A 26,736-nucleotide genomic window follows, 5' to 3' on the forward strand; every position below is an offset into this window, starting at 1 on the left:
TGTTAGATCTTCTCATGAGTATGCATGTCCAGCTTGGCATCCGGATTTGACGAAAGATGAACAAGACAGACTTGAGATGATACAAAAAGAGCTGTAAAAATTATACTTGGACACAACTACTCAACATACGATGGTGCACTGAAACAACTCAACTTGAATTTACTTGATAGTCGTAGACATGAGTTGACATATCGATTTAGACTAAATTGCTTAAGTTCCCCAACTCATCGTGGTCTACTACCCAACCTTGAGTCCCCTTATTGACGGATCAGTCACTAGACTCCGACAAATAAAAAAGAACTGTCCACAGTTAATGACTTACCAAGCCTCTATTACCGAGATATACTGCAATTCATTAGTCCCTTACATAACTCGGTATTTTGTTTCAGGTATTTGCCTGTTAGTGTTTTTGATTGTACCATCCATTTATACATTTAATTTTCTGATGCATTCTTTATAAGCAGTCGCTATTTTAACTGTGAAAATTGACTCTTGCCGTATATTACTTTAATTTTATTCATGACTCATTTTAATTTATTGACCTTGAAGCAGCTCATGCTGCATTAACATTTTTGTGTTGTTATTTACTCGTTTTTTTATCATTGTTTTGTGTCTTCTTATTTTTGTGCCATGACATGCTCATGTTAGCTCCAGCTATTTTAGTGAATACATATATTCTATTATATTCTAAATGCGAGAGGTCAAGATTTACAGTTTGCTATATGGTTCCTTTGATTTGGTCGAGGGTTGCTACATCTATAGATGCAACGCTGTCACTTACTGCCATTAGATCTCGGCTCCGGACGCTGCTCATACAATGCTTCAAAAATTAAAAATTTGTTTTTGGTAAAAGTAGGTGTTTTGTATTCATTATTTTGTTACTAAAAGGATATGATCTTTTTTGCACTCACTGCCCACAGTTATATGACAAATGATATTGTTACCAGAAAATGAAAGTATTTACGATTTATCCTAACCAATTGAGTTTATTTGTCTCAACATTATTCAATGCTAAAAATAATGTGTCAGATAAATATGTGGATGAACAATTTGTTAGCCAAGTCATTGCTAAATCTTATAAGTCGACATAGGTGTCAGGTAATCTGTAACAGGTCTTCAAAATTTCTTCTTCGTAGTTGTACTCATTTTTGTTGGGCAGTCCTTAGTCAGAACTACTATTTATGTCTTAAAATAATTAACATTCTGATAAAATGGAATCATTTAACAAAACGGCAGTAAAACGATTCATTCAACGCAATGTCAGAAGTCACACAACAATTTGTTCCCTTCACGTAGATAACTTCAAAGACCACACTGCCTTTCCATGACGAAAGTAAAACAGTTCAAAATAGGGATGAAACCTTTTTATTGACAGTGAACAGATATAAAATTATTTAACTGGATATTTCGAACACATATACAGTGTTCATCATCAGCAGTAAAATGATCTATCTTTCCTTACCCTCCCTATCAGCTACTCAACCCCGTAGAACTAATACCCCTACGTCTAATAGAATATATAATACTGTGAATATGAACCGGTTCACGGATTGTTTGAAATCCTTCGACTGGTCCAAGATTTTGGAATGTCAGGATGTTAATTCAGCCACAAGTAGTAATACACAGGGATTGAGTGATCTTATCAGTTCAACCTTTCCAGTTCGTAAATCAAACCGAAAAACCACCCATATACGCCCCTGGATGTCCAATAGCCTGATAATCTCTTCATACCGAAAAAATGACCTATATAAGTTAGCTTGCAAAACCAGTAGCGTTATTGACCTGACTAATTATAAAAAATACAAAAACGTATATACCAAACTCATCCGGGAAGCAAAGAAAAATTATTATTGTTCAAAAATCTCTCACTGCAAACAGAACTTGAAAAAAATTTGGTCTACAATAAATGAAATTCTTTCAAAAACAAGGAATTCAAGATCTGTACCTATTAACCTTAGGGACATCAGTGGCAGATTAATTGACCCAATTTCAGTACCGGATGCTTTCAATAATTATTTCACTAATATTCAAAATGCTAACTCCTGTTCCTTCTCACAGTCAGTACACCCTAACAAGAATCCCAGATCCATGTTTTTCTCTCCAACTGATCGCAAAGAGGTGCTTCAAGTTATCGAATCTCTCTCTAATAGTAGTACACCTGACTTCTTTGGCATAAATAATAAGCTTCTTAGGACCGTATCTTCCTATATTTGTGAACCCATTGTGCACATAGCAAACCTGTCTATGACCAATGGAGTCTTCCCATATATATTTAAATCAGCCATTGTTATCCCGATTAATAAAAAAGGCGATCCGTCTGAGATAAGCAATTATCGTCCAATCTCACTTCTCCCAGTTATATCTAAAGTGCTCGAGATAATTATATTCCGACGTCTTTCTCCCTTTGTATTTGGGAATCATTCATCAGATTCGTTGATTTCTCCTCATCAATATGGCTTCCGTGCCAAATTTTCAACTGCTCATGCACTAATAGACGCCACACAGTTTATACATTCCCAACTTGACCTTAAAAATACTGCATTGGGCTTATTTCTGGATTTTTCAAAGGCCTTTGACATGGTTGATCACAGTGTTTTATTAAGTAAACTCAATAACCTAGGGATTCGCGGAGTTCCTTTCTCATGGTTCGGCTCTAATCTCTGTGGTAGAGTACAGAGTGTGAGTCTGGGCGGGGGGATTTCACATCCCCTACCTGTCCGGAGGGGCGTTCCACAGGGCTCTGTTCTTAGTCCAATACTTTTTCTCCTTTATATTAATGATTTGGTTACGGACCTGGGTCCATCAGTGCACCCAGTACTTTTTGCTGACGATAGCAACTTTTTCATCACCGGTCCTAATTTACCATCTGTCGTCACCTCTACTCAAACCCTTCTGAATGGAGTACAGGAGTGGTGTCTCGTTAACTGCATGACCATTAACAGCAAGAAAATTCAGGTGGTATTATTTCGAACCCCTTACAAAAAAATGAAGTTCAGCCAGCACTTGGCCTAAAATATTCTACCAATCTCCTCCCGCAGGTCAAAGTTGCCAAGTTTCTTGGTGTCCACATAGACTCCTGCCTATCATTTGTAACACATGTGTCCTATATCAGAGCAATAATTTTGCGACAGGTAAGTTTGATTAATCGTGTGAATTATTTTCTTCCTCCAGATATCCTTGTCACCCTTTACTATTCTTTTATTTACCCATATATCTCATACTGCGGATCTGTACGGGGCAATACTTATCCTTCAGTTACCAATAAATTAAAATCTGCTCAAAACCGTGCCGTCAAAGCAGTTTTTCGGTTGCTACGACTATATCCCACCAAGGACTTGTACTTCGATTTTGGTATTATCCTTTTGAACAAATCATCAAAAAATTAAATCTATCCCTTGCATACTCCGCTTACCATAAAAATCTTCCTCCCCACTTATTATCTTATTTTAATAGTAATAATTCTGAAAGCCACTGTCTCCGTTCACCCAACCGTTCCTTCATTGTCCCCAAGTGTATCTCTAGTTCCGCCCAGCGATTCCCAATTTATAAATCTATACTTCAATGGAATTTAATACCCTCCAGTGTAGAGCTATCCACAAGTTTTCGGACGCTATATAACAACCGTACTAAAATCTAGATATTATATTTCTCTAAATGTTTATTCAATATGCTATAATTACCCATGTTTTCTCTTTTCTTTTTTTTCTCTCTTCTTCATTTTCAATTTTTTGTTGTTGTCTTGGTCCTTAACAAATTCGCTTCTAGGATCTTTATTATTATTGTAGTTATGTGTTTTTTTGTTTTTTTTTAATAATAAATTGAATTGAATTGAATTGAAAAAAAAAACAGATACGTAAAATACTAACTGTGTTGAGAATGGAGTCCCTGCTCAGATTGCTCATAAAATATACAGATTCGATCACACGCAAGCAGGCCTTGAGCAGACTTTTTAAATTAAAAATTCCAGCTTGACCTAATTTGATTATTTTACTACTTAAGCATGTTTTGCAAACTCGAAAACAGAATTATTTCCTCAGGGTTGCCAAGACTACACACTGTGACGTATCTAAATCACTGAAGGCATAAGCAACTGACTTGGAAATGTGAAGAAGAATGTTAAATGAACCAAGAAGAAACCATAAGCCGAGAATCAGAATTAAAGGAACAACCAGCGAGGATATTTAAAAGAGACACGCAAAAGGAACGACTGCCACAGTGAAAAATTTTTGCTGCTTCATAATTAAGACCAACCTTTTTCATATTTAAGCTATTAAGCTTTTCCGAGGTTTCTTAGAAATGCAGATTTTTCCAAAATTTAGCCTCCTGTGGCACCGTGGTATCAAATAAAACCACAAAACAGCCTGGCTAACCTTTCTTGAAATAGGCCTTATATTTGAGCGTGATATTAATACAAGAGATAAAACGTAAGCAAGAAGCCAGTAGACGAATAAGAGAAGAAGCATAATATAAAATAAATTACCTAACGAGTTATGGACCCCTTCTGATTCCTCTGGAACTGTTTCATCGAGCCTTTCTAAATTTTGAACTAGAAGAGCTACAACCTGTTGCTGTTTTAGTGCATCAATTAAAACATCAGCGCCTTCTTGGCTTTCTTCAACTGTATCCAAATCTGTCAGTTCCTGTTAATATGTGTAATTATCATTTAGAACAAAGAAGTATGGACCAAAACCAAGATTTACAATAAGTATCTGCATAATCATATCCGCAAACAGGTGACAAGGAAGAAGAGAATTCTCTTTGAGAACTATCCAAGGCCCCGCTACCAAACAAAACAAAAAAGCAAAAGGCGAAAAATTACGGATCTCCATGCCTACAATCCCCAATTTTAATTTTTCCGTTATTGTTTGTTTTTTTGGTTCTTTTTGTTTATTGATGCTAAAGTGTGACTTCAGCACATTTGGGCTTGTAATATCCGTTTATCAGTATTAAATGTCATCTCTTCCTTATTATAATTTTTGTTGAAGCTAGAAACTAAGCAAGTGAGCAGGAACTTATTTCAAGGGGGAGGATGATTTTTCAAAACAGTAGAACAAGCAAATGCCCCGAAATTTATCAGAGAGGAAAAAGATGTCGGGCAAAGGACCCAAGCCCTCCCCCTTACCCGCAAGTACTTCAGGCCCGTTCTCACTGAGAAAATTTTATAAATTCCTTGAAGTCTTCGGTTGTGTTTACCTGAGATCTGCATTATATTAATAAAAGGCATATAAAACTTTTTGTATTTTTCTATAGACTATTAGGAATTCAAATTTGGGAATCGACTTTACTGCTGGAAAACGCACATGAAACAAGTTTTGGCATAGAGGTACAGAGCGACATTGAACTTTAAAGAAAGAAGAACTTGAAAGGAAGGAGATTATATCCTACACTGGCGTATCTATTCCACACCATTGAATGGCGATACTCAAAATTTGTTGCTTAGCTCATAAAACTCGATTAACTGCTAATCGAGCATTATATGCAAGGCTGTATCCAGAGGGACGGGGTTTGAACCCCTCTCCTGATATTTTTTTTCTGACTCGTAAAACGTAACATAATGCATATAAACAAGTTTTTAATGCATGTTTTAGATTAAGCACGGATAAAATATATTTGCCAGCAAAAATATAAATCATATAACAAATGCAAGCACCGATCCCCACGAAGACGCCACGGGCTATAAAAGACGGGGAAGACACACGCTTTATAAGTACTATTTCATATATATATATATATATATATATATATATATATATATATATATATATATATATATATATATATATATATATATATATATATATATATATATATATATATATATATATATATATATATACTAGCTGTTGGGGTGGCGCTTCGCCCCACCCCAACACCTAGTTGGTGGGGCGCTTTGCGCCACCCCCCCAAGCCCCCCCGCGCGCGTAAGTCGTTACGCGCCATATTAGTTACGCGCCATTGTAGTGGTGTCCCTGTGTCCCACCTGTGAATAGAGATATATATATATATATATATATATATATATATATATATATATATATATATATATATATATATATATATATATATATATATATATATGTTTTTAACTACGTTAAACATGCGAATATATAACATTCTTTGCTGTCCCATTGTCTGTGCATATAAATAGATTGTCAGGTTTACTGACTCTTGAACATGCATCATTTGTGTCCCGGTATCCCAGTTTTTAATTTCTCTTTGAGTGTCCCGGTCGTCATTTATATTCCCTGTGTCCCGGTGTCCCGGTCGTCATTTGTGTCCCGGTCTGTAATTTCTATTCGAACAATCCCTGTGTCCAGGTCGTCATTTATATATCCCGCCTGTGCCCCCGGCGTCCCCGTTGTAGTTGTGTCCCTATGTCCCGGTCGTCATTTATATTCCGTGTCCCAGTCGTGATTTGTGTCCGGGTGTCCCAGTCTGTAATTTCTCTTTGAGGTTCCCGGTCGTCATTTATATTCCCTGTGTCCCGGTCGTTATTTGTGTCCCGGTGTCCCGGTATGTAATTTCATCAGTTGACAAACATGACGTCAGTCGACAAACAACTTCATGACGCATACAGCTCAATCCTATATATATGTTTTTAACTACGTAAAACATTCGAATATACAACATTCTTCTCTGTCCCATTGTCTGTGCATATAAATAGATTGTCAGGTTTACTGACTCTTGAACATGCATCATTTGTGTCCCGGTATCCCAGTTTGTAATTTCTCTTTGAGTGTCCCGGTCGTCATTTATATTCCCTGTGTCCCGGTGTCCCGGTCGTCATTTGTGTCCCGGTCTGTAATTTCTATTCGAACAATCCCTGCGTCCCGGTCGTCATTTATATATCCCGCCTGTGCCCCCGGCGTCCCCGTTGTAGTTGTGTCCCTATATCCCGGTCGTCATTTATATTCCCTGTGTCCCGGTCGTGATTTGTGTCCGGTCATTTATATTCCCTGTGTCCCGGTCGTCATTTGTGTCCCGGTGTCCCGGTATGTAATTTCATCAGTTGACAAACATGACGTCAGTCGACAAACAACTTCATGACGCATACAGCTCAATCCTTATAATGACGTCAGTTCGACAAACATGACGTCAGTCAACACACAAACATGACGTCACTCGACAAACACACACACACACACAGACAACTTATTTTTAAATATATATATATATATATATATATATATATATATATATATATATATATATATATATATATATATATATATATATATATATATATATATATGACGAATTTGATAAAAATGCGTGTTAAGCAACGATCACGAATCAAAATCAGCAGATTTGTTTCCTTAATTTTTGAACTATTTATTTATCCTGTCAATTTAATTTTGGATTCTTTGGCCAATTTTAAGTGTATTATTGTGCTTAAACTTTATTTTATTGTTTTGTACTGTTTTTTCTTCTTTTTTTGACCCCAAATACGAATTCGGCCCTTCGACGCTTGCAATAGCGATTTTTTTATGTCTTAACTTAAGGTCATTATGGAGCTGAAAAGAATTGAAAGACGCAAAAGAAAGAATAAAAAGTTTCCCAAGAGCATTTAACAGTTTAGTTGCTGAAAGATTTGTTTCTTACATAAGATTTAAGGCTTTATTCCAAGTCGTAGAAAGTAGTTTAACAAAAGAAGTAAAGTGGAAATCAAATATAATTGGACAATAGTTAACATGTCCTGAATTAAACAGTGACACAGTTTTCTCAGAATTAGCTAGGGAAGAATACGTAAGAACTTTCTTAGGATATCAAGGTTTCTGCATACCCTCATTTTAACATGTACTTAAGGTACATTTAACATGCACTTAAGGTACATTTAACATGTACTTATGATACTTAAAGAGATAGATTTTTATCAAGAATACTTTAGAAATGGATATGGCCAAATTTTGGTCTGCTAATAGAGTATTTGGATAGATAAATTTCAGTTAATTGAGGAAAAGCCAGGGATACATAGATAAATTTGAAAATTAGGTTTAGAACCATTCAAGGCAAGAGAGCAAGCAACTCTTTTGCTAATCAGAAAGTTTTCCTACTAAATGGAGGAGGAATCAAAACAAAGAAGGTGCACATGGATCATATTTATTTTTTTCCAAGAGATGGGAAAGGGGTCCTTAAGACCAGTCTTGGGGAAAAAAGGTCCCTCCATACCCCTCTGGGCTAGCAAATATTTTCACTTACTATTGCGAAAAAATTGTAATTTAAAATAAGGGCAAATAGGCATATAATGTCATTACTTTCGAGTTATAATATTAAAACAAAGCCATGGGGATTTGGTTTACTGTTGCAAGGAGAACTGATACATTTATAACCTTCACAAAATTCTAAAATAACTTTTTCTTTTGATAACTAGAAGTGATGTCAAGGATTTGCAGAAAAATATTCAAGTTTAGCCATACTGGATGTTTCGTATTTTCAAGATGCTAAAAATGGACTGGATGAACTTTCAAAGTAATCCCCTAGAGTTATTTCTACTGAAAACACATATTGCACATGTGTTACCGAACATAATTGGCTCTTGCATTGTTTATGTGTTTTTAGTCAATGTGTCATTGTTATTGGTTAATGTGTATTTAGAATGACAATAGTTTCAAGTCATATTTATTGACTGCTAAAAATCGAACAACCCATAAAAAAAACTTTAACTTCCAACCTGCAGTAGATTAACAACAGCAACAGAAATATCAGTGTTGTCATGTGTTAGAAGCCCCATAAGTGACTGCACAAGATTTAAATTCACTGCTAATGGATACAGCAATGGAACAGTAGCCAGTACATGTAGCTGTTGTATTCCTTCATGAAGCTCCAGTTCTGAATCCATAAACCTTAAAATAAATATTTGTTAAGTAATCTATTCGCAACACATGCATTGATGCCAGATTAAGCTAATTTACATAGCTTGTGCTGGTACATTCATAATTTGGGAGCAAAACTTTCAAAATCTTTATGCCAAATTTTAAAAGCCACATTTTAACCATCATTTCCCCATCAAACAGAATTATTAACCTTCAAAAACATTACTAATATCTTAAAGAAGACAATGATCTATTCGTCTCTGGATGCCCAAACCACCCAAAGCAACTTTGCATATATATTTTTTTTTTTAATAAAGTATAGTCACACAATGGCAATAAATAACTTAAAATTGAAATTGAGAAAAGCTCAAGGCCATGATTTTTTTTTTAAATTGACGGTTGATTGAGTGAAACTCACTTTGTTAATAGCTAAACTCATTTAGCTAATATGTTGGAGGGGGGAGATCAAGAGATGTTACAGACTGGCTGGTCATTTTTATCGACTGTTATTGTCAAAGATTAGCATAAAGTCTGTTTCGAATACAATAGGTAAAACCACTCCACGAGTCGGTAAAACCGCTGCATTTATCAACTGAGATTCAAATTCAGTACGCATCATGTCGCAATTTAATGAAATTTATTTAAACAAATGAAAAATTGTGGTGCCATCATGGCAGGAGTCGGTAAAACTGGTGCATTTACCGACCGAGTTTCAGAAATGTCAGTATTTTTGTCGTCTTTATTGAGCCAAACAAAGAATTTTAGCGGCGTCGGAAAAAAAGATATTACCGACTTCTTTTTTACCGAGTGACGAAAAACATTTGGGGGGGCCCTCCCCCCATACATGAAGGTCCTGCTTATAACAGCCTAAAATAGAAAAAGAGAGTGCTTCATTTTTTTTACGTCTATGTTTAACAGTGCATAACTTCCGTTTTTAATGTTTTTGCAACTGCAAATTAGCCAACAGCTACGAAAGTTGTTTAATAAACCGTTCTCAAAAACCTTGTTCAAGTTTTTAAATTGGCTTGCCTGTAAGTGTAGATGATGCAGAAACTCAATAAATAGTTTTGGAAAGTAAAGAAGTTAGTAACATTAACACTGTTTCTGAAGCCTTTAGGCCTATGCTAATATTGAGCTGAATATGCTTACTTTTCTGGTAATTCTGGATATTTAATTCTCAACTCCTGATTTTTGAGTGATCTTTTCTCAAAGTTGAAAATTATCTTCTTGACAGCATTCTCATCAATATTATCTTGCTGAACAGTTTTTGTATCATCATCATCATCATTTACTAAGGACCTTCTGGATACATCTTCCCTTTGCATAACTCTTTGAACTTTTGCTGTCTGTTCATGATAGTATCCATCACTATCCCTGGATTCCCTCTTTTTAGTATCCTAAAATTGAACAAAAAGTAGAATTAATTGAGAATGCAACAAAAGAACAATAGTTCAAAGAGAAATGTCTACCAGCAACCGTTCAAAATTAATTCAAAAAAAAAATTCAACGAAATTCAAATTCAAAATTAAGCATTGCTGAAATTAGTAGCTAGCATGATAAATAGTAAATGGTGCTGATTCAAGTGGAAAATTATAGACTCTTAGCCCTTACTAGTAATTTGAAATTATTTTTTCCTCAACAAATATTCTGGTAATTAAAAGCTTCGACATTTATTATTAATATTTGAAAAACACCATCTAATTAGCCAGGAGTGTTGCCACAACAACCTATTTTGGTGGAAAAATTCAAAATCGTCGAGCTCCCTAAGTCTGCAGAAGAGAGCGGGAACGGTACAGAAAAACCACGAGGAAAAAAGGTTATTCCATTGTGTTGCAGGATGTTTTCTCCTCACTGAGTAAAGAAATTATTGTAACAGACCAAAGCAATTGTTCCAAGTCTGTAAACACGTAAAAGACATTTTACCCCTGTTTTTTGTAGTTAGTTTTGTTTTGTTGATGTGTTCACATCAGGTTCTGTTTATCGGTTTTTGTTTTATTCTAGTTATGCATCTGTGCTGCTATTCTCAATGGATTGATGCCGAAAGTATTTCGTCTTTTTTCTCCAGTTCAAACTCACAATCTACATCTCTGGTAAATTATGTTAAAATTTAGTAGTAGTGGAGCTGACAAATGGTTTGGTCACCTAAAACAGCTAGAGGCATATCCTATAAGTATTTGCGATTTTATTAAAGGGTAGGTGATAAAAATAAAATAGGGTATAGATTAGATGGTTTCCCCTATTGTGAATATGTTACTCCAGATATGATCCCACAGTGCATTAATCCATCTGACCTGAGGGAGTCCAGTTTTCGGAGCTTGCCAAACTTTCTTAACAGAAACGACTGAGGAACTGGCATTCGCCAACGTCCAAGGATACGCCCGCGTAAGCAAAACACGGGTTAAAAAGAAACAGGGAGGATTGACGATATTCATAAAAAATAACATACCTCACAAAGTGTTGAGTGAATACGATTATCTCTATGAAGAGATTAAATTAAAAACAAACACGTTTTTTTAACTGAAAGTAAGGAGTGACATTAAAACTTAAAACGAACAGAAATTATTCCATAGGAGGCCTAGTTGCCCTCCAATTTTTGGCTACTTAAAAATGAAAATAGATTTTTTTTTTTTACGAACATTTTTATTTGTAATAAACATAAACTAGTTACTACTACTTACTAGTTGCATCTTATTACGTATATGAGGGTGGTTCGGCCCCTCGTCAATACGTCGCTCTTTACACTAAAGCTTGAATTTTGTAGCAAATCTTTAAGAATGACCTCTGAATCACAAAGGTCGTCGAATCAATAGTTGAAATTACTAAAAATACTTTAGCGTAAAGAGCAAGGTATTGTGGAGTAGACGAACCCCCTTATATACGTAATATTTTATGTTCGTTTTAAGCTTTAATGCTGCTCATTATTTCCAGTTGAAAAAAAAATATTTATTTTCTCATTGTTTTTTTTTTTTTTAAATAATGCCAGAAAATCCTGCGTCCCCTTCATGGATATTTTCTTCCCTCATGAAAAATTCCTCCATGGAAAGATCCTCCCACGTATCCCCCTCCCCCCGACCCATCCCCATCCCAACGCGAAAAAGTCCCCCTGAAAACGTCTTGGACACAATGGCTGACTCCGAATTTTGATCCAGTGAATTTAGGGGGGAAATGTGAGGGGGAGAGGGCCTTGGTGCCCTACAATTTTTGGTCACTTAAAAAGGGCACTATAACTTTTAATTTCCGTTAGAATGAGCCCTCTCGCAACATTTTAGGACCACTGGATCGATACGATCATCCCTGAGAAAAAAAAAACAACAAACAAACAAATAAACAAGCATCCATGATCTGTCATCTGGGAAAAAAATACAAAATTCCACATTTTGTAGACAGGAGCTTGAAACTTCAACAGTAAGGTTCTCTGATACGCCGAATCTGATGGTGTGATTTTCGCTAAGATTCCATGACTTTTAGGGTGTGTTCCCCCCTATTTCCTAAAATAAGGCTAATTTTCCCAGGCTCGTAACTTTTGATGGGTAAGACTAAAGTTTATGAAACTTATATCTTTAAAATCAGCATTAAAATGCGATTCTTTTGATGTAACTATTGGTATCAAAATTCCGTTTTATAGAGTTTCGGTTACTATTCAGCCGGGTCGCTCCTTACTACAGTTCGTTACCACAAACTGTTTGATGGTTTTAGAATTCCTAGTAGTGGAAGCAGATTTATATGGTAAAAGCACGGTGTTTATAGTGGTGTATAGACCACCAAGTTCATGCGTGAAGGTGTTTTTAGAAAAAAATGAATTGTTGATATCAGGTATTCAGAATCAAAATTCCAGATTAGTACTTATGGGGGATATCAATATTGATTTGTATGAGTTGAAGAGTGATATCATGAGATCAGTTTTTACGACGGTTGTTTTGGTATCGCTGCTATTAATTAATGAGCTCCTGTCGGCATGAAAGGTACCAACAAGAGTTACAGACACATGCGCTACTCTTATTCACAATATATTTACTGAATTAAAGATTAAATCATGCGGTTTAATTGTTCTAGATTCATCCGATCACTTTCTTTTAGCGATAGACGTAGAAAGTAAAGCAGAAAAGAAGGCAGAAAAAAAAACTAAAAGAATTAGAACTTTGCTACATAAAGATATTGAAAAACTAAATGTTTTACTGAGTAAATCCGATTTCAGTGACTGCCTCGAATCCAGTAACGTTGATTCATCTGCCAAATTATTTATTTCAAAATTTAAATCTGTTTTGAATGAAGCATGTCTTCCCCAAACAAGTAGGGGTAAAAGATGTCCCAGAAAACCATGGATAACCAAAGGTCTAGTGCAATCTATAAAGCGGAAAGATAGGCTTTACCACTCCTATAAAGAGAAACCAAGTGAAGCAATAAGTTACAGTTCACAAAGTACAAAAATACACTTACAACAATCCTGAGGAAAGCTGAGCATTCATATTATACGAAAGCGTTTTCGGAGGCTGAAGGATCACCGAAGAAAACATGGTCACTAATTAACTAACACCTTGACAAATCCTATGTGAAAACTCTGCCAAAGGAAATGAAATTCACGGATGGGACTACCAGCGCCCATATTAAACAGGATGTATTAGAACTCCTCAATACCCACTTTGCCCGAATTGGTGAATAAACGGCTAACACCACATCTCCCAATGGTAATCAGAGTATCACCAAATTTCTAGCTTTTCTACCTCTTGTCAGTGACCCACTAAGAGCCCTTCATGATGGTGTTTTTGCCGACGATATTGCACTCTTCGCTCACGAATCAGAAGCTATACAACACAATATAAACGAACTTGGGCGCGTGGCAAATGATGTTGGACTCTCCATAAACGCTAACAAGACTAAATCAATGTCAAATGCAATCATTCCTGACTTAGCTGAGGGACTTTTGGTCAAAAATGAAGAAATTGAAGTAGTGAGAGAGTTCAAATATCTCGGCCGTATTCTTAAGCAAGATGCCAATCCTGAAAGAGAAATTTTGTGCCGAATAGCATTGGCTGGCTCTGCCTTCAATTGTCTCAGAAATTTTTGGAGAAATAGCAAATATTCCCAGAAGCTAAAACTCAGAATTTATAATAGCAATGTCCTCTCCGTCCTTAAATATGGTTGTGAAACTTGGAGTATCACTGCGCAACTAGGAAAACGACTATGGGCATTCGATAATAACTGCCTAAGATCTATTTTGAATATACATTGGACAGGGTTCGGACAGGTCGTTTCGTTGCAAATTATAGGCTCTGTCCTATTTTTATAGGATTTCCCGGACCAAAAAATAGGATTTAGAAGTCCTCGGGATCAGATCTGTGGTAGATGGCGTGGGATGCCTGGTTACATAAATTACCAAATTTCATCCCGATCCCTCCAATCTAAGCGTTTTCCATGGTTTTAGGTCCCCCCAAATTCCCCCCAATGTCACCAGATCCGATCAGGATATAAAATAAGAGCTTTGAGACACGATATCCTTCTAGATATCAAATTTCATTGAGATCCGATCATCCGCTCGTTCGTAAGTTAAAAATACCTCATTTTTTCTAATTTTTCAGAATCAACTCCTAACTCTAAACTACCCCAAAGAGAGCGTATCCGTTCTGGTTATGTCAATCATGTATCTAGGACTTGTGCTTATTTTTCCCAAAAAGTTTCAGCCCAATCCCTCCAATCTAAGCGTTTTCCATGATTTTAGGTCACCCCAAACTTCCCCCAATGTCACCTGATCCAGTCGGGATTTAAAATAAGAGCTTTGAGACACGATATCCTTCTAAATATCAAATTTCATTGAGATCCGATCACCCATTCGTAAGTTAAAAATACCTCATTTTTTCTAATTTTTCAGAATCACCCCCCCTCCCTACTACCCCAAAGAGAGTGGATCCGTTCTGGTTATGTCAATAATGTACCTAGGACTTGTGCTTACTTTTCCCACCAAGTTTCAACCCAATCCCTCCAATCTAAGCGTTTCCCATGATTTTAGGTCACCCCGAACTCCCCCCAATGTCACCAGATCCGGTCGGGATTTAAAATAAGCACTTTGAGACACGATATCCTTCTAAATATCAAATTTCACTGAAATCCGATCACCCGTTTGTAAGTTAAAAATAGCTCATTTTTTCTAATTTTTCAGAATCAACCCCCCCCCCCAACTACCCCAAAGAGACCTGATCCGTTCTGGTTATGTCAATCATGTATCTAGGACTTGTGCTTATTTTCCCCACCAAGTTTCACCCCAATCCCTCCACTCTAAGTGTTTCCAAGATTTTAGGTTTCCCCCTCCAAACTCCCCCAATGTCACCAGATCCGGTCGGGATTTAAAATAACAGCTCTGAGACACGATATCCTTCCAAACATCAAATTTCACTAAGGTCTAATCAACCGTTCGTAAGTTAAAAATACTTCATTTTTCTATTTTTCTGAATTAACGGCCCCCCACTCCACCCCCCAGATGGTCAAATCGGGAAAACGACTATTTCTAATTTAATCTGGTCCAGTTCCTGATACGCCTGCCAAATTTCATCGTCCTAGCTTACCTGGAAGTGCCTAAAGTAGCGAAACCAGGACCGACAGAATTTGTGATTGTTATATGTCACTTGGTTAATACCAAGTGCCATAAAAACACTATGCTACAATGAGATTAACCGAACAGACGGACCAAAGGATGATGAGGCGATAAACGATAAAAAGCTGATTCCGACAATCTTCCATGCAGGAGGGCCAACTTTGCACTTATATCAGGGACATCAAACTTACAAATTATCTTACCATTGCTATACCAAGGGGGGAGATAAAGTAAAAATTTACAATATCTGAAATAAAAAGTCCGAATCTGATTAAAATCATTTTTCTTTAGAAGGGGATAAAGACCAGATAGATAAAGGACAGATTGATCACAGAATGTAGCATATAGCCTACCCAGTGCACGCCTATTATACTTCCCTCGATTAGTAACTATCTTAGAATGCCGATTTGAATAACTGGGCCGTATTCACATCAGCCAGCCAGCGTTCAGCCAGGAAACACATAAGTCGCAAGAACTCCAGTCTCATTAAGCAGAGACTGCTAGCCTATATACTGATCTTCACTCATTTCGGACAGGCCCAACATGACAAAAAACAAAATATAGGCTACTAAGTCAACACAACAGCATAGTCCAGGTAGAAGCAGCTTACTAAGCCCAACACAAAGCATTAGTTAAGTTCAAAAAGCTCAACAGTTGTAATTTATTATTAATCTACACCAAAAGACAGAAAATTGCAAATCATGAGCAATGTTCTTAGTGCTCTTGAGCCGAAAATATAGAAATAATAGGATTTTAGCCAAAATATAGGCATTTTATAGGAGTGCATTAAAATATAGGAATTTATTGGAATTTATAGGCGAGTCCGAACACTGATTGGACTGAGAGAATAAGAAATGATGAGATTTATACCTTGACAAATCATATCCCCATCCTTGATGCCATTAGAAAGCGATGATGGATGTATTGGGGGCACATGGTGCGAATGGGTGATGGAAGGCTACCTCATGACATATGGTGTTGAATACCCCCTAGCCTCCGCAAGTCAGGGAGACCCAAAATGACTGTTGGCAGGATGTTAGAGAAGGAGGCGAAGCTGGGAATGTCTTCAATGGAGGAGCTTTGGTCGAAAGCTTAGGACAGGTCGTCGTGGCGAACCACTGTTGCTGCCTTATGTGCCCTCAGGCGTGGGAGGACCTAAGTCTAAGTAAGTCAGTGATAAATCTATGTTTCTTTCACCCGTATGTCCAAAAGAACTTATAAACATTACCCGACTACTGAAGAATGGTGCCTCGTCAGGAGCAGATGGATCCGCGACTAACCTACTTAAACAAATAATCCCTATAAAAGCTGAAGTCCTAGCGCACATCATTAACCTCAGTCTCGAGGCGGGGACATTTCCTCAGTGCCTCAAAACAGCTCGAATCATCGCTCTTCACAAAGGAAGAAATTCAACAAACCCGTCAAATTACAAGGCAATATTTATTCTTTCGGCATTTTCAAAATTACTTGAAGGATGTATTTATAACAGACTTGTAAAGTTTTGATGAGCATCGGATTCTTCACTTCATCAAAATTTGGCTTTCGTAAAGATCACTCCACCGAACACGCCATTTTGGTCATCTCTCAATTTATTTACGATGCACTGAATAATGGAGAAACAGCGGCTTAAATATTTTTCAACATAAAAAAGGCATTTGATACAATACCTCATTTATTCTGAAGATTAAGTTATATTGATATGGAATAAGAGGTCCAGCAAATACCCTGATAACGCCATGCTTAAAAAACAGAAAGCAGCATGTGGATGGGGGTGATGTTTTGTCATCCTAAGTGCTACGGTCAAATAATGAAGGTGTCCCTCAAGGCTCTATCCTAGGCCCTCTACTACTTTTATTTCATATAAATGACCTCGCTCATGCATTAGAGGAACTTGGGTTGCTTGTACTCTTTGCTGACAATACAGCGTGTAGCATAAAGGTCTGCAAAGAAACCTCTCTAAGACAAAGTCTATAAGATGTGACAACAGGAATCATGGGATGGTTTAGCTGTAATCGTCTCAGTGTTAACTGGGATAAGACAAAGTTTATTGTATATTCTAGACCCCAGAAAAGTTTCCAGATCTAGGTGAAATCTTGATGAAAAAATATGACTTGAAAGTGGAGAGTTGAAACGATACAATACTTAAGAATTATATTGGATGCAAATTTGTCATTTAAGACCCATTATTGACAAGCTTCGTATCAAGCTGAGCAGAAATGTTGGAATAACGTGACAACTTCGTCACCTCCTACCATACCATTCAATGCGTTGCATATATTTTCCTCTTTTCCATTCATATACAAACTACTGTGTCATAGTTTACGCAAATGAATTCAAAACCCATCTTCATCCCCTTCAGGTTCTCCAAAATAAAGCCATGCGAACCCTTACGAGTTACCTTCCTGCACCATCATCTATTCCAGACTCGTCTTCAACAAAGTGTACATATAAATACCAAAATGTTTTACCTATTACACTCCTTATACTGTTTACTGCAGTTTTGTTTGCAGTGAACTATAAAAAAAATTTACTTTCATCTCTTCTTCATAAGATCGACCTCCTTCCATTGGAATCTACTTACCACTACTCTACTCAACAAAATTCACTAATACACCGGCCCCTTGTCAGATGTGAGCGATCGCAGTTTTCTTTGAGGCATAGTTTGATAGCAAATTATAATAAATATAAAAATAATATCAAAGGATTGACTCTGAGTAGCATAAAGAAGACACTTGAAGTGTTTTGATAAGTAGATATTATGATTTTGATGGGTTCACCCCTCTTGTCTGTTGAAAAGTTGTTTGTTTTTTTTTTCATTTCATCTTTTTATGATTATTGTTTGATTGCGAGTCTGAATTGGTGAGTACTATTACTTGTTTTCTTATTTTGAAGAAACGTGTTGTTTTCATTTATAACTCCCGTGCCATTCGCGCTATGCTCTCTGCCAGGAGTAGGTCACACTTATGTTGTAATTATTGTAAAAAATAAAAGAACCTGACACGTGCTTCCATAGGATAATTCAAAGATCAAGCACAAAAAGCATGATTTCAAATTGAACTTTATAGCCTAAGGTCTCATAACTTCTTTGGTTTTTAATCAGTCTTCCAACCTTCTAAGGTTGTAAGTCTTTCAATCTTCTAAATTCATCAAAGAAGAAGAGTTGAGGGACACATAAAAAGTATAATGCTACTACTACTAGCAACACCAATGCATATGAAGTCAACTCATCTATGTATGCTCTTCCTTCACTCTGTTCAGAGCTTTAATCCCTCCTATCAAGTTCTCACTTGTAAAATTGTTTCTTAGGGTGTCTTACCATATTCCTTAAGGATCAAGTACTTTTGCCTGTCCCAAGACAAGTTGCTAAAAACCTCAACATTTAGTTCCAATCCCTAGCATCCTTCATTTGCAAAACATGCCCTAACTATCATAATTTTTTGGTACTATAGCTCAAGACAGAAGACCAGAGGCTTTGTTTCGGGGGAGGAGGAGCAAAGGGGGCAGGTTCACCCCCCTCCAAAAAAATAGATAAAAAATTATCATGTAGCCCATGCCTGTTGACTATCCAGATATGGACCCCTCTTGTCCCCCCTCAATAAAAATGCTGGATCTATACACACTCTGCAGATGATCAAACAAAATGTTTATAGAGCAAACAGTTTGATATGCAGTTGCCCAGACAAGTGCCTAAAACTATCCAAAGATAATTCTTAGGAAGAATAATAAAACCATGCCCCTAGAGGCCAGAACACATTACTGAATTATTTATTTACCCCCCCCCCCAAAAAAAAAGACAAAAGAACTAAAATTCATACATAATAAAAAGGATTTATGGGACCTATATTTATGATAAATTCAATTATAAAGATAAATTCAGGTAAAATGTTGTTTTGTCAAAATTTCAATAGCTATAGACATGTCATGTAGGCAAATTTCAGGGCCCCCTAGAGGGGGAAGGAGTAGAGGTGGGTACTTTAAAATACTTCCTGGGATATACTTTAGCCTGTAGACCCATTCCAAAAAGTTTCATTTTCCTAACCTAACCCCTTTCTGAGATTAAATAAAAAAAAAAAAAAAATTTAAATGAAAGTAAGGATCAACATTAAAACTTAAAAAAAAAAACAGAAATTACTCAAACAGTTTGATATGCAGTTGCCCAGACAAGTGCCTAAAACTATCCAAAGATAATTCTTAGGAAGGATATCAAGCATATCTTCCTTGAACTTTTAGGTGCCTACCTTTCAGAGCCAAAGCCTATTTAACAATAGTTCATACCTAGGCTGTTGTAATCTAATTGTAGTTCTAGAATAGGTATTCCTATTTTATGAAGTTTATAAAATCAAATTTTCTGCAATAACTAAGTCTTGATGTCACAGGGGGCAACTAGCGTCTGATCACCCCATTTCTATGCATAACAAGTAAAAAATGAGATATCGTGCCTTCAGCAAGCAGATGCCTATCCTTTGGTTAAGAACTAAGATCTCTGGCTGAAAGACTCAGTATCTACTTGACAAACTGTTACTATTTTCCAATTATATAGGACCTACACTACTTAAACATAGCACATGGACAAGAAAGCAAGCTTAAATCTGGCTTTAAGACCTTAGATTTAAACTGAAGTTTTAGAAAATGCTTTAATAGGTACAATTCCTTTGTTTTAAAAATTTAGTTGAAAACTTAAGGAAATGCACCAGTTACCCACCAAAAAAGGTGATTTTGACTCATAGGTTGGCTAAAAGATGTAGACAAACTTTTGTCCCATACATAGTTGATATACTTAACAAATGAATCCCCTGTGATAAATGCATCGCTTTTGAGGTATATTAATGAAAAAAATCGTTTATATAAAATTAAAATGAAGTATCCCACTGAAATATATATAATACGTTTTAAAAACTATAAGAATCTGTTAGTAAGGATTCTTAGAGAAAATGAAAGAGTGTATTATGAAAATTCATTAAAAAATTCTGATTCTCCTCGAAAAACTTGGAATTTAATTAAGGATAAAATTGGATAAAATAAAAAGTTATTACATCCTGAGGTATTAATTAATATGAATGGTGTAGAAAGTTAGAGAACCGCAATATGTTGCTAATATGTTTAGTGATTACTTTGCTGGTGTTGGTCAAGCAATTGTTTCAGCAGGAATGGATTTGTCCCCTTACAGGTAGCATAAAGAATATTTACCCCCCAATGAATGTACGAGCATATTTCTGGCCCTTGTTAGTTTTGCAGAATTCCATAAGATTATTAAAAATATAAAAAACGGTAATTCAGTGGGATATGATGAATTATCAACAAATTTGTTATTGCCAGAGTTATTTTTGAACCACTTGTCCACATTTTCAATTTGAGTATCAATTCAGGTATATTTCCTAGTAGATGGAAAATTGCCTGAATAATTCCGTTGTATAAACAAGGCGATAAATCTGATGTCAGTAATTATCGTCCAATTGCAATTTTATTAACATTATCTAAAGTGTTTGAAAATTTTTTTAGAGAAATGATTTCTAGCTATTTATATAAAATCAATTTCTTTACCAAATATCAATTTGGATTTAGGGCAAACCATTCGACAGAGCACGCAGTTGCAGGTCTTTCATTAGAAATAAATGATTGCTTAGATGATGATTTCCATGTGGCTACTGTTTTCTATGATACAAAGAAAGCATTTGACACTTTAAATCATGAAATTTTTCTTAACAAAATGATAAATCCGGCATAACAGGGAAAAGATTACAAATTATTAAATCATACCTGTGAGCACGCAGTTGCAGCTCTTTTATTAGAAATAAATGATTGTTTAGATGATGATTTCCATGTGGCTACTAATTCTATGATACAAAGAAAGCATTTGACACTTTAAATCATGAAATTCTTCTTAACAAAATGATAAATTCCAGCATAAGAGGGAAAGGATTACAAATTATTAAATCATACCTGTGCGGACGCAAAATCACATAACATGTCGGTGGAAAAATGACTAATTTAAAAAGTCTTATTGATATTGGTGTCCCCCAAGGATCAGTATTAGGTCCACTTTTATTTTTGATTTGTATTAATGATCTTCCATGAGGTTTGCATGAGAATATTAGCCATGCAATTCATTGACATTGATCAAAAATCTCACTATAAGTGTTATCTCAGTAAATCGATGGTTTGTTTCCAATACCCTAGTACCAAATTTTACAAAAACTAATTTTATGGTTTTTGGTCGTTCAAAACGTGTCACTCAAGAGATTTCTTGTCAGGAGCTTCAGGTTGGTGACCAAAAAATTTGTAGGGTCCAATCATATCGTTATTTAGGAGTTTTTCTTGATCCCCTTTTGTCATTTCATAATCATATTGAGTATTTAAGATTAAAACTTGCTCAAAATATTGGGTTGATGTATTGTGTGAAGAATATTTTTCCTTTTACCATTTTAAAAATAATTTACCACTCTCTAATTACTTCTAATTTGAATTACTGCTCGGTTGTATATCTTAATACATTTTGGAAGCATATAAAACCCTTACAGGTACTTCAAAATAGGGCAATAAGAATACTTGGAAATTTCTTACATTGACCTTCAAAACTTGAAAATGTTTGGGAAACTAAAACATTATTCCTCTTCTTAAATTTGTTAGATTTAAATGATATATAAGTATTAAATGCTTCCATATGGCAAACAATTGCTAACAATTAGCAACTTCATTGCTAACAATTATAAGCTGAATGACAAATTTCTGTTTGATACATCCCAAAAATCTCAACTAAATTTAAATAAGCAAATATTAAAGATTGTTTGCTAAATTTTTTATTATTCACCATTGATGATGGAAAATTAAATTATTTGATCTTCTTATTTGTGTGATTTGTTTTTGTGTCCCTGTGTCTGGGATAACCTCCCACGCCCCTCCTGCCCGATATTTATTTATTTACTTATCCTTGTTACTTCTCTTTTATAAGTTTTTTCAATTTTGTTTGTCAATTGCCACGTTAAATTTTGGAATCATTATTACAATGAGATGTTGATGTTTTTTTTCTATATTTTTGCACTGTCCCAGCCTTACGAGCTCTGCTCTCTGTTGGGGCATAATATTGTTTTTGTATTTTTTAAGTTGAATAAAGAAAAAGTCGAAGTTGAGTTGTCCCTCTCCACTCTCTTCTTAGCTCACGATTACTTAATATGTATTTTGCCAAGCTTTTTATTATAGTCTCCCTTTCTTTTTATTTTTATTTAGTATATTCCCTAGCAATTTATTTTTGTGAGTTTCAATTGTTTTTAACATTTTTTACAACATCTTTGAAATTTTGATTTTTTTTTTGTAGCCCTTTTATATTTGCTGGTTTTGTGTGTGTGTGTTAATTGACTCAAAAGAGTATATTCAGCCCATCAGGACTTGTACTAGACATTGTTCAGAAATAAATCTCATCTTACCCTACTTGATGTTCCTTGGGTGCTTCATTCCATGAGATTACATCTTTCACAAGTAAAATAATTTTCTAATAAAGTAATGTAACTTGTTAGTTTTAAATCCTTTAAATCTTTACCATCCGATCTATTCACCATACTAGTGCAAAAAATCCTTCTTTCTGATTTTTTCTTTCAATCTGCAACTAACAAGTGTACAAATGCTACAAAATCTGCTAATGTACCTGGTACCAGCATGCTGCTTTTTTACTGGCACGAGCTTATTGGTACAACGGCTAGCACCAAGAATGTATGCAGGGTGAGAGGGGGAGGGGGCCTGAGGCCTGCAGGCCAAAGGCTCTGTTAGCTTTGCTACCTGTACTATAAGTCCAATAAGTCCATGGTATGGTGTTTTCATCAATCATAACTCCAAGGTCCTTCTCATGACTAGCACTCACCAAAACTTTTAATTTCATGAGGGGGTTGAATATTATAGGAATGATGAAGATTTGTATGGCCCAAGGCGTAGTTCCAAAGTGTTTGCCTGCTGACATAAGAAGTTCATATTAAGCTGGAGAATATCAGTTGAGTACATGGGACCAAATAGTTTTAAATCATCAGAAAGCATTATAAAAATTGACAGCTTAGCTGGACCAGCCAGGTTTTATATCAGCTGAATTACTACATGGACTACTCATGCATACATGACACAAAAAACATTTGTCCTTACTACTCTCACCTGAAGACATGGATAGAACTTGTTAATATTTTCAATGATACTGAGATTTGTATTGCTACCATTACTACTACTACAAAGAACTCGCTGCAGCACCAAGCTGCATGGGGCCAACACAACTATGTACTCTCCTTCATCCCAATCTATTCTACACCTTTCTTTTTACACCCTCTCAAGAAGCTCATACTTCCCTTAAATCTTTTGGTACAACATCCTCCCACCCCATTCAGGGATGACCTTATTTTGTTTGGCCCTAGATTGTTGGTCAACAAGGATGTTCTTTGACAATCTGTCATCATTCATTTGCAATATATATCCTAGCCATTTCAATCTTTCTCTCATTAGAGGTCTAGAAAGCAGGATTAGACCACAAATTTTATACAGTTTACTGTTTGAAATACCATCAGTCAGTTATCTAAAACAATCCATTTTTATAACTACTTTTTCTGTTAGGAATGCATTGACAATTCAATGTATCAAAGTGTAACATCCATCTGTTCAGAAAAAAAAATTCATGCACTCAGTACTGCCAGGAATATAGGAAGGGATTTCACAAGCATCTCCAACAGTCATGTGAAAACAGAGATTAGTATACTAATTAAAATTCCATCTTCATGCACAAGCAGCTATTGCCAAGGCCAATGAGACACTTGGATTAATTAAAAGAACATTCACTACCATATGCCCAACCATGACTAGACTCTACAAGAGTTGATGCCATATTCTTACTTCAAATATTTGGGTATAAAAGATGCATTATTGTCTGTAGCTGGAATTCTATATACTGCTTCTACATTGTACTTGAGCCCACCTTTATCACTTTGTTTTTAAATGGCTTTCATAACTAATTGTCAAACATTGAATTTAGATTGGTTCTTTCTTTAACTTTTACTGCATTAGTTTTGACTTGGGACTACTTTTTATGAAAAGAGTGATAATACTGAATTTTGGCAGTGCTCTAGAAGAAAACACGCTAAAAAGAAATAAAACACGCTAAAAAGAAATAAAACACTATGAAGTTCTTTACTTTATGCTCTTGCCAAAAATCATATTTGCTTTTTTGGCAAGGCTCATAGTTCTTTTTTTCATATCCTATGCCTTCAATTGTATATGGGATCATTAGATGCCTTTGTAACACACAATTATGATATTTAGAAAGAGCAGAAAAATAAGGAATCTAATGGTACTACATTTTTATTGTTAACCTATTTATATGTGGAGATCAACTAAAATCTAGTGTTAGGCTACCAAACGTGGTGAATTTAGAGCCAATTCTAGTACTTACACAGGTCAAGGTGATCGGACATTTTGACACCTGCTTGTATGCTTTTTCCAAATTTAACAATTGTTTCACTTGCAAAGCTAACTTAAAGCCCTTGAATGGAGCCTAAAGTGACATTTAATTCCTGTCACTACTCAATAAGAGTGTTTCAAGTATAATAGTCATTGTTTTTGGTTATGGATTGCTCCCAGGTAAAAACTATAGAAACTAACATTCTAGATACTTATGAACAGGTTACCAAGTTACTTGACAGAAACTTAAACCTAGCCAAAGCATTTGACAAGGACCTGCATAATTGGCCTAATTGTAAGTTAACAGCAGGAGGAATCAATCAAGAATTAGCATATTCACTAATTGACTTCCTGGTTGGTAGATCTTAGACTGCATAAATCTTCAGATCTATGACATCCAATTTTGTAAATTATGAAAAGAAGCAGTAGAGGCTCAGCTGAGTCTTCAACTTTCTTCTTCTTATTCAGCAGACGGGCTTTTCAGTTGATACTATTTAGCCCTTTTCCTTTTGGCTCACTCTGTGAGATCGACAGAGCTATGGAGCTGGTTTGTCTTGTATGATTTGTATCTGCTCAGATTTCTTGGAGTATATCTTTTGATACCAGCAGTTGAATTATAAGAGAGTATATATCAACTTAAGAGCCAGGGAATTGCACATCTTCCCGTTCTTCATTAAGCGCTATCAGTGTTGAATTTTTCCGCCCAACGTTGCCGCTCATTCTGAAATTATGGCGTCCAATAGCTCAAAACGCCTAAAACCCGCAACACCCGAAAAAGGAGTCGATAAGTGTGCTGTCTCTGGTTGTGTTCTGAGTGAGTCCTCGCCAGCCATTCAGTGTGATGAATGTGATAAATGGGTCTGTGCAACATGTCTAGGAATGAGTACAGCCGAATACAACATTTTCTGCAAAATGAATGAAAGACTTGGAAGTATTTGGACATGCCCATTATGTAAAACAGGTTCCAGTAAGCCTGATGTTCCAAATATAGTGAAAAGCACTCTTGAATCCCATTGTAGTGAAATGCGTGACATGTTTGCTGGTTTCAGATCTGATATGCAGATTTCTTTGGACACTGTGAGGGTTCAGGTGGAAACGCTTGAGACGGCTATACAATCAAAGGTTTCCATAGATGATGTGCAGAAACTTGTGGAAAACTCTATAACTACCCGTCTCGAAACAGACGTCCGCAAAATAGTGAGACAAGAGCAAGACAGAAACAGAAGACGACTTAATCTGATTGCCTATGGCGTTCCTCTGCAAACCAACGATGTTCAGTTCATCTCAACTTACTTAAAAGATGAATACTCAATTAATGTCGGGGCTATTACTAACTTGAAACGTCTACCTAATGGTAAGAATGCAAATACCATAGACAGACCCAACCCAATCCTTTTTTCTATAAATGATTATAAAATAAAAACGGATATATTGAAGGCCTCAAGAGAGAGGAGGGGGAGTATCTCATTCTTTGCTGATGCATCCAATGAAGACCGCCAGAGAAGGAAAGAACTAATTGAAGAGATAAAGAGGCGTGCAGCAGCCGGTGAAAAAAACCTTGTCATCCGTGATGGCGCCATCGTGTCAAAAAACGTGATCCCCCGGGGGGAGGGAGTCCTTCCCCCCCCTCGCTCGATGGTTCACTAGACTTACCCATATCCCTTGTAAATAGTGTAAATAATGCATCAAACCTAGCCAGAAAGACTTCTATAAGTTCAACCTTTGTTTCCGAGGCTTCGGTTTTGAGCTCTGTCTCTCCATCAAGTGCTGCATCTGATTCGTCTGAGACCAACTACGTCACTGCTAGTTCGGGCGACGAAAATCCATATCAGAGTTCAAAAGCCGGAACTAGCAACAGCCCAGTCGGCCAAAGAAAACGGACGCAACTAAGAATATTATATACAAACATTGATT

General features: G+C 36.1%; 1 protein-coding gene across 2 annotated transcripts in view; it reads right to left on the minus strand.

The window, feature by feature from the left end:
• The window catches only part of LOC136038046 (beta-catenin-like protein 1), a 64,442-nt gene that overhangs the window by 29,904 nt on the left and 7,802 nt on the right, over positions 1-26,736 (minus strand). The window contains exons 1-4 of one of the 2 annotated variants that reach the window (XM_065720995.1): positions 23,170-23,226; positions 9,963-10,210; positions 8,672-8,843; positions 4,481-4,640 (exon numbers count right to left, since the gene is read on the minus strand). In XM_065720995.1, the coding sequence (XP_065577067.1) occupies positions 4,481-4,640; positions 8,672-8,843; positions 9,963-10,210; positions 23,170-23,211 (622 nt within the window). In that variant the 5' untranslated portion in view covers positions 23,212-23,226. Of the gene's footprint in view, positions 1-4,480; positions 4,641-8,671; positions 8,844-9,962; positions 10,211-23,169; positions 23,227-26,736 lie in introns of those variants that run through there. The other variant, XM_065720996.1, reaches the window with a different exon arrangement.

Source organism: Artemia franciscana, chromosome 17, assembly GCF_032884065.1.
Source record: "Artemia franciscana chromosome 17, ASM3288406v1, whole genome shotgun sequence".
NCBI lineage: Eukaryota > Metazoa > Arthropoda > Branchiopoda > Anostraca > Artemiidae > Artemia > Artemia franciscana.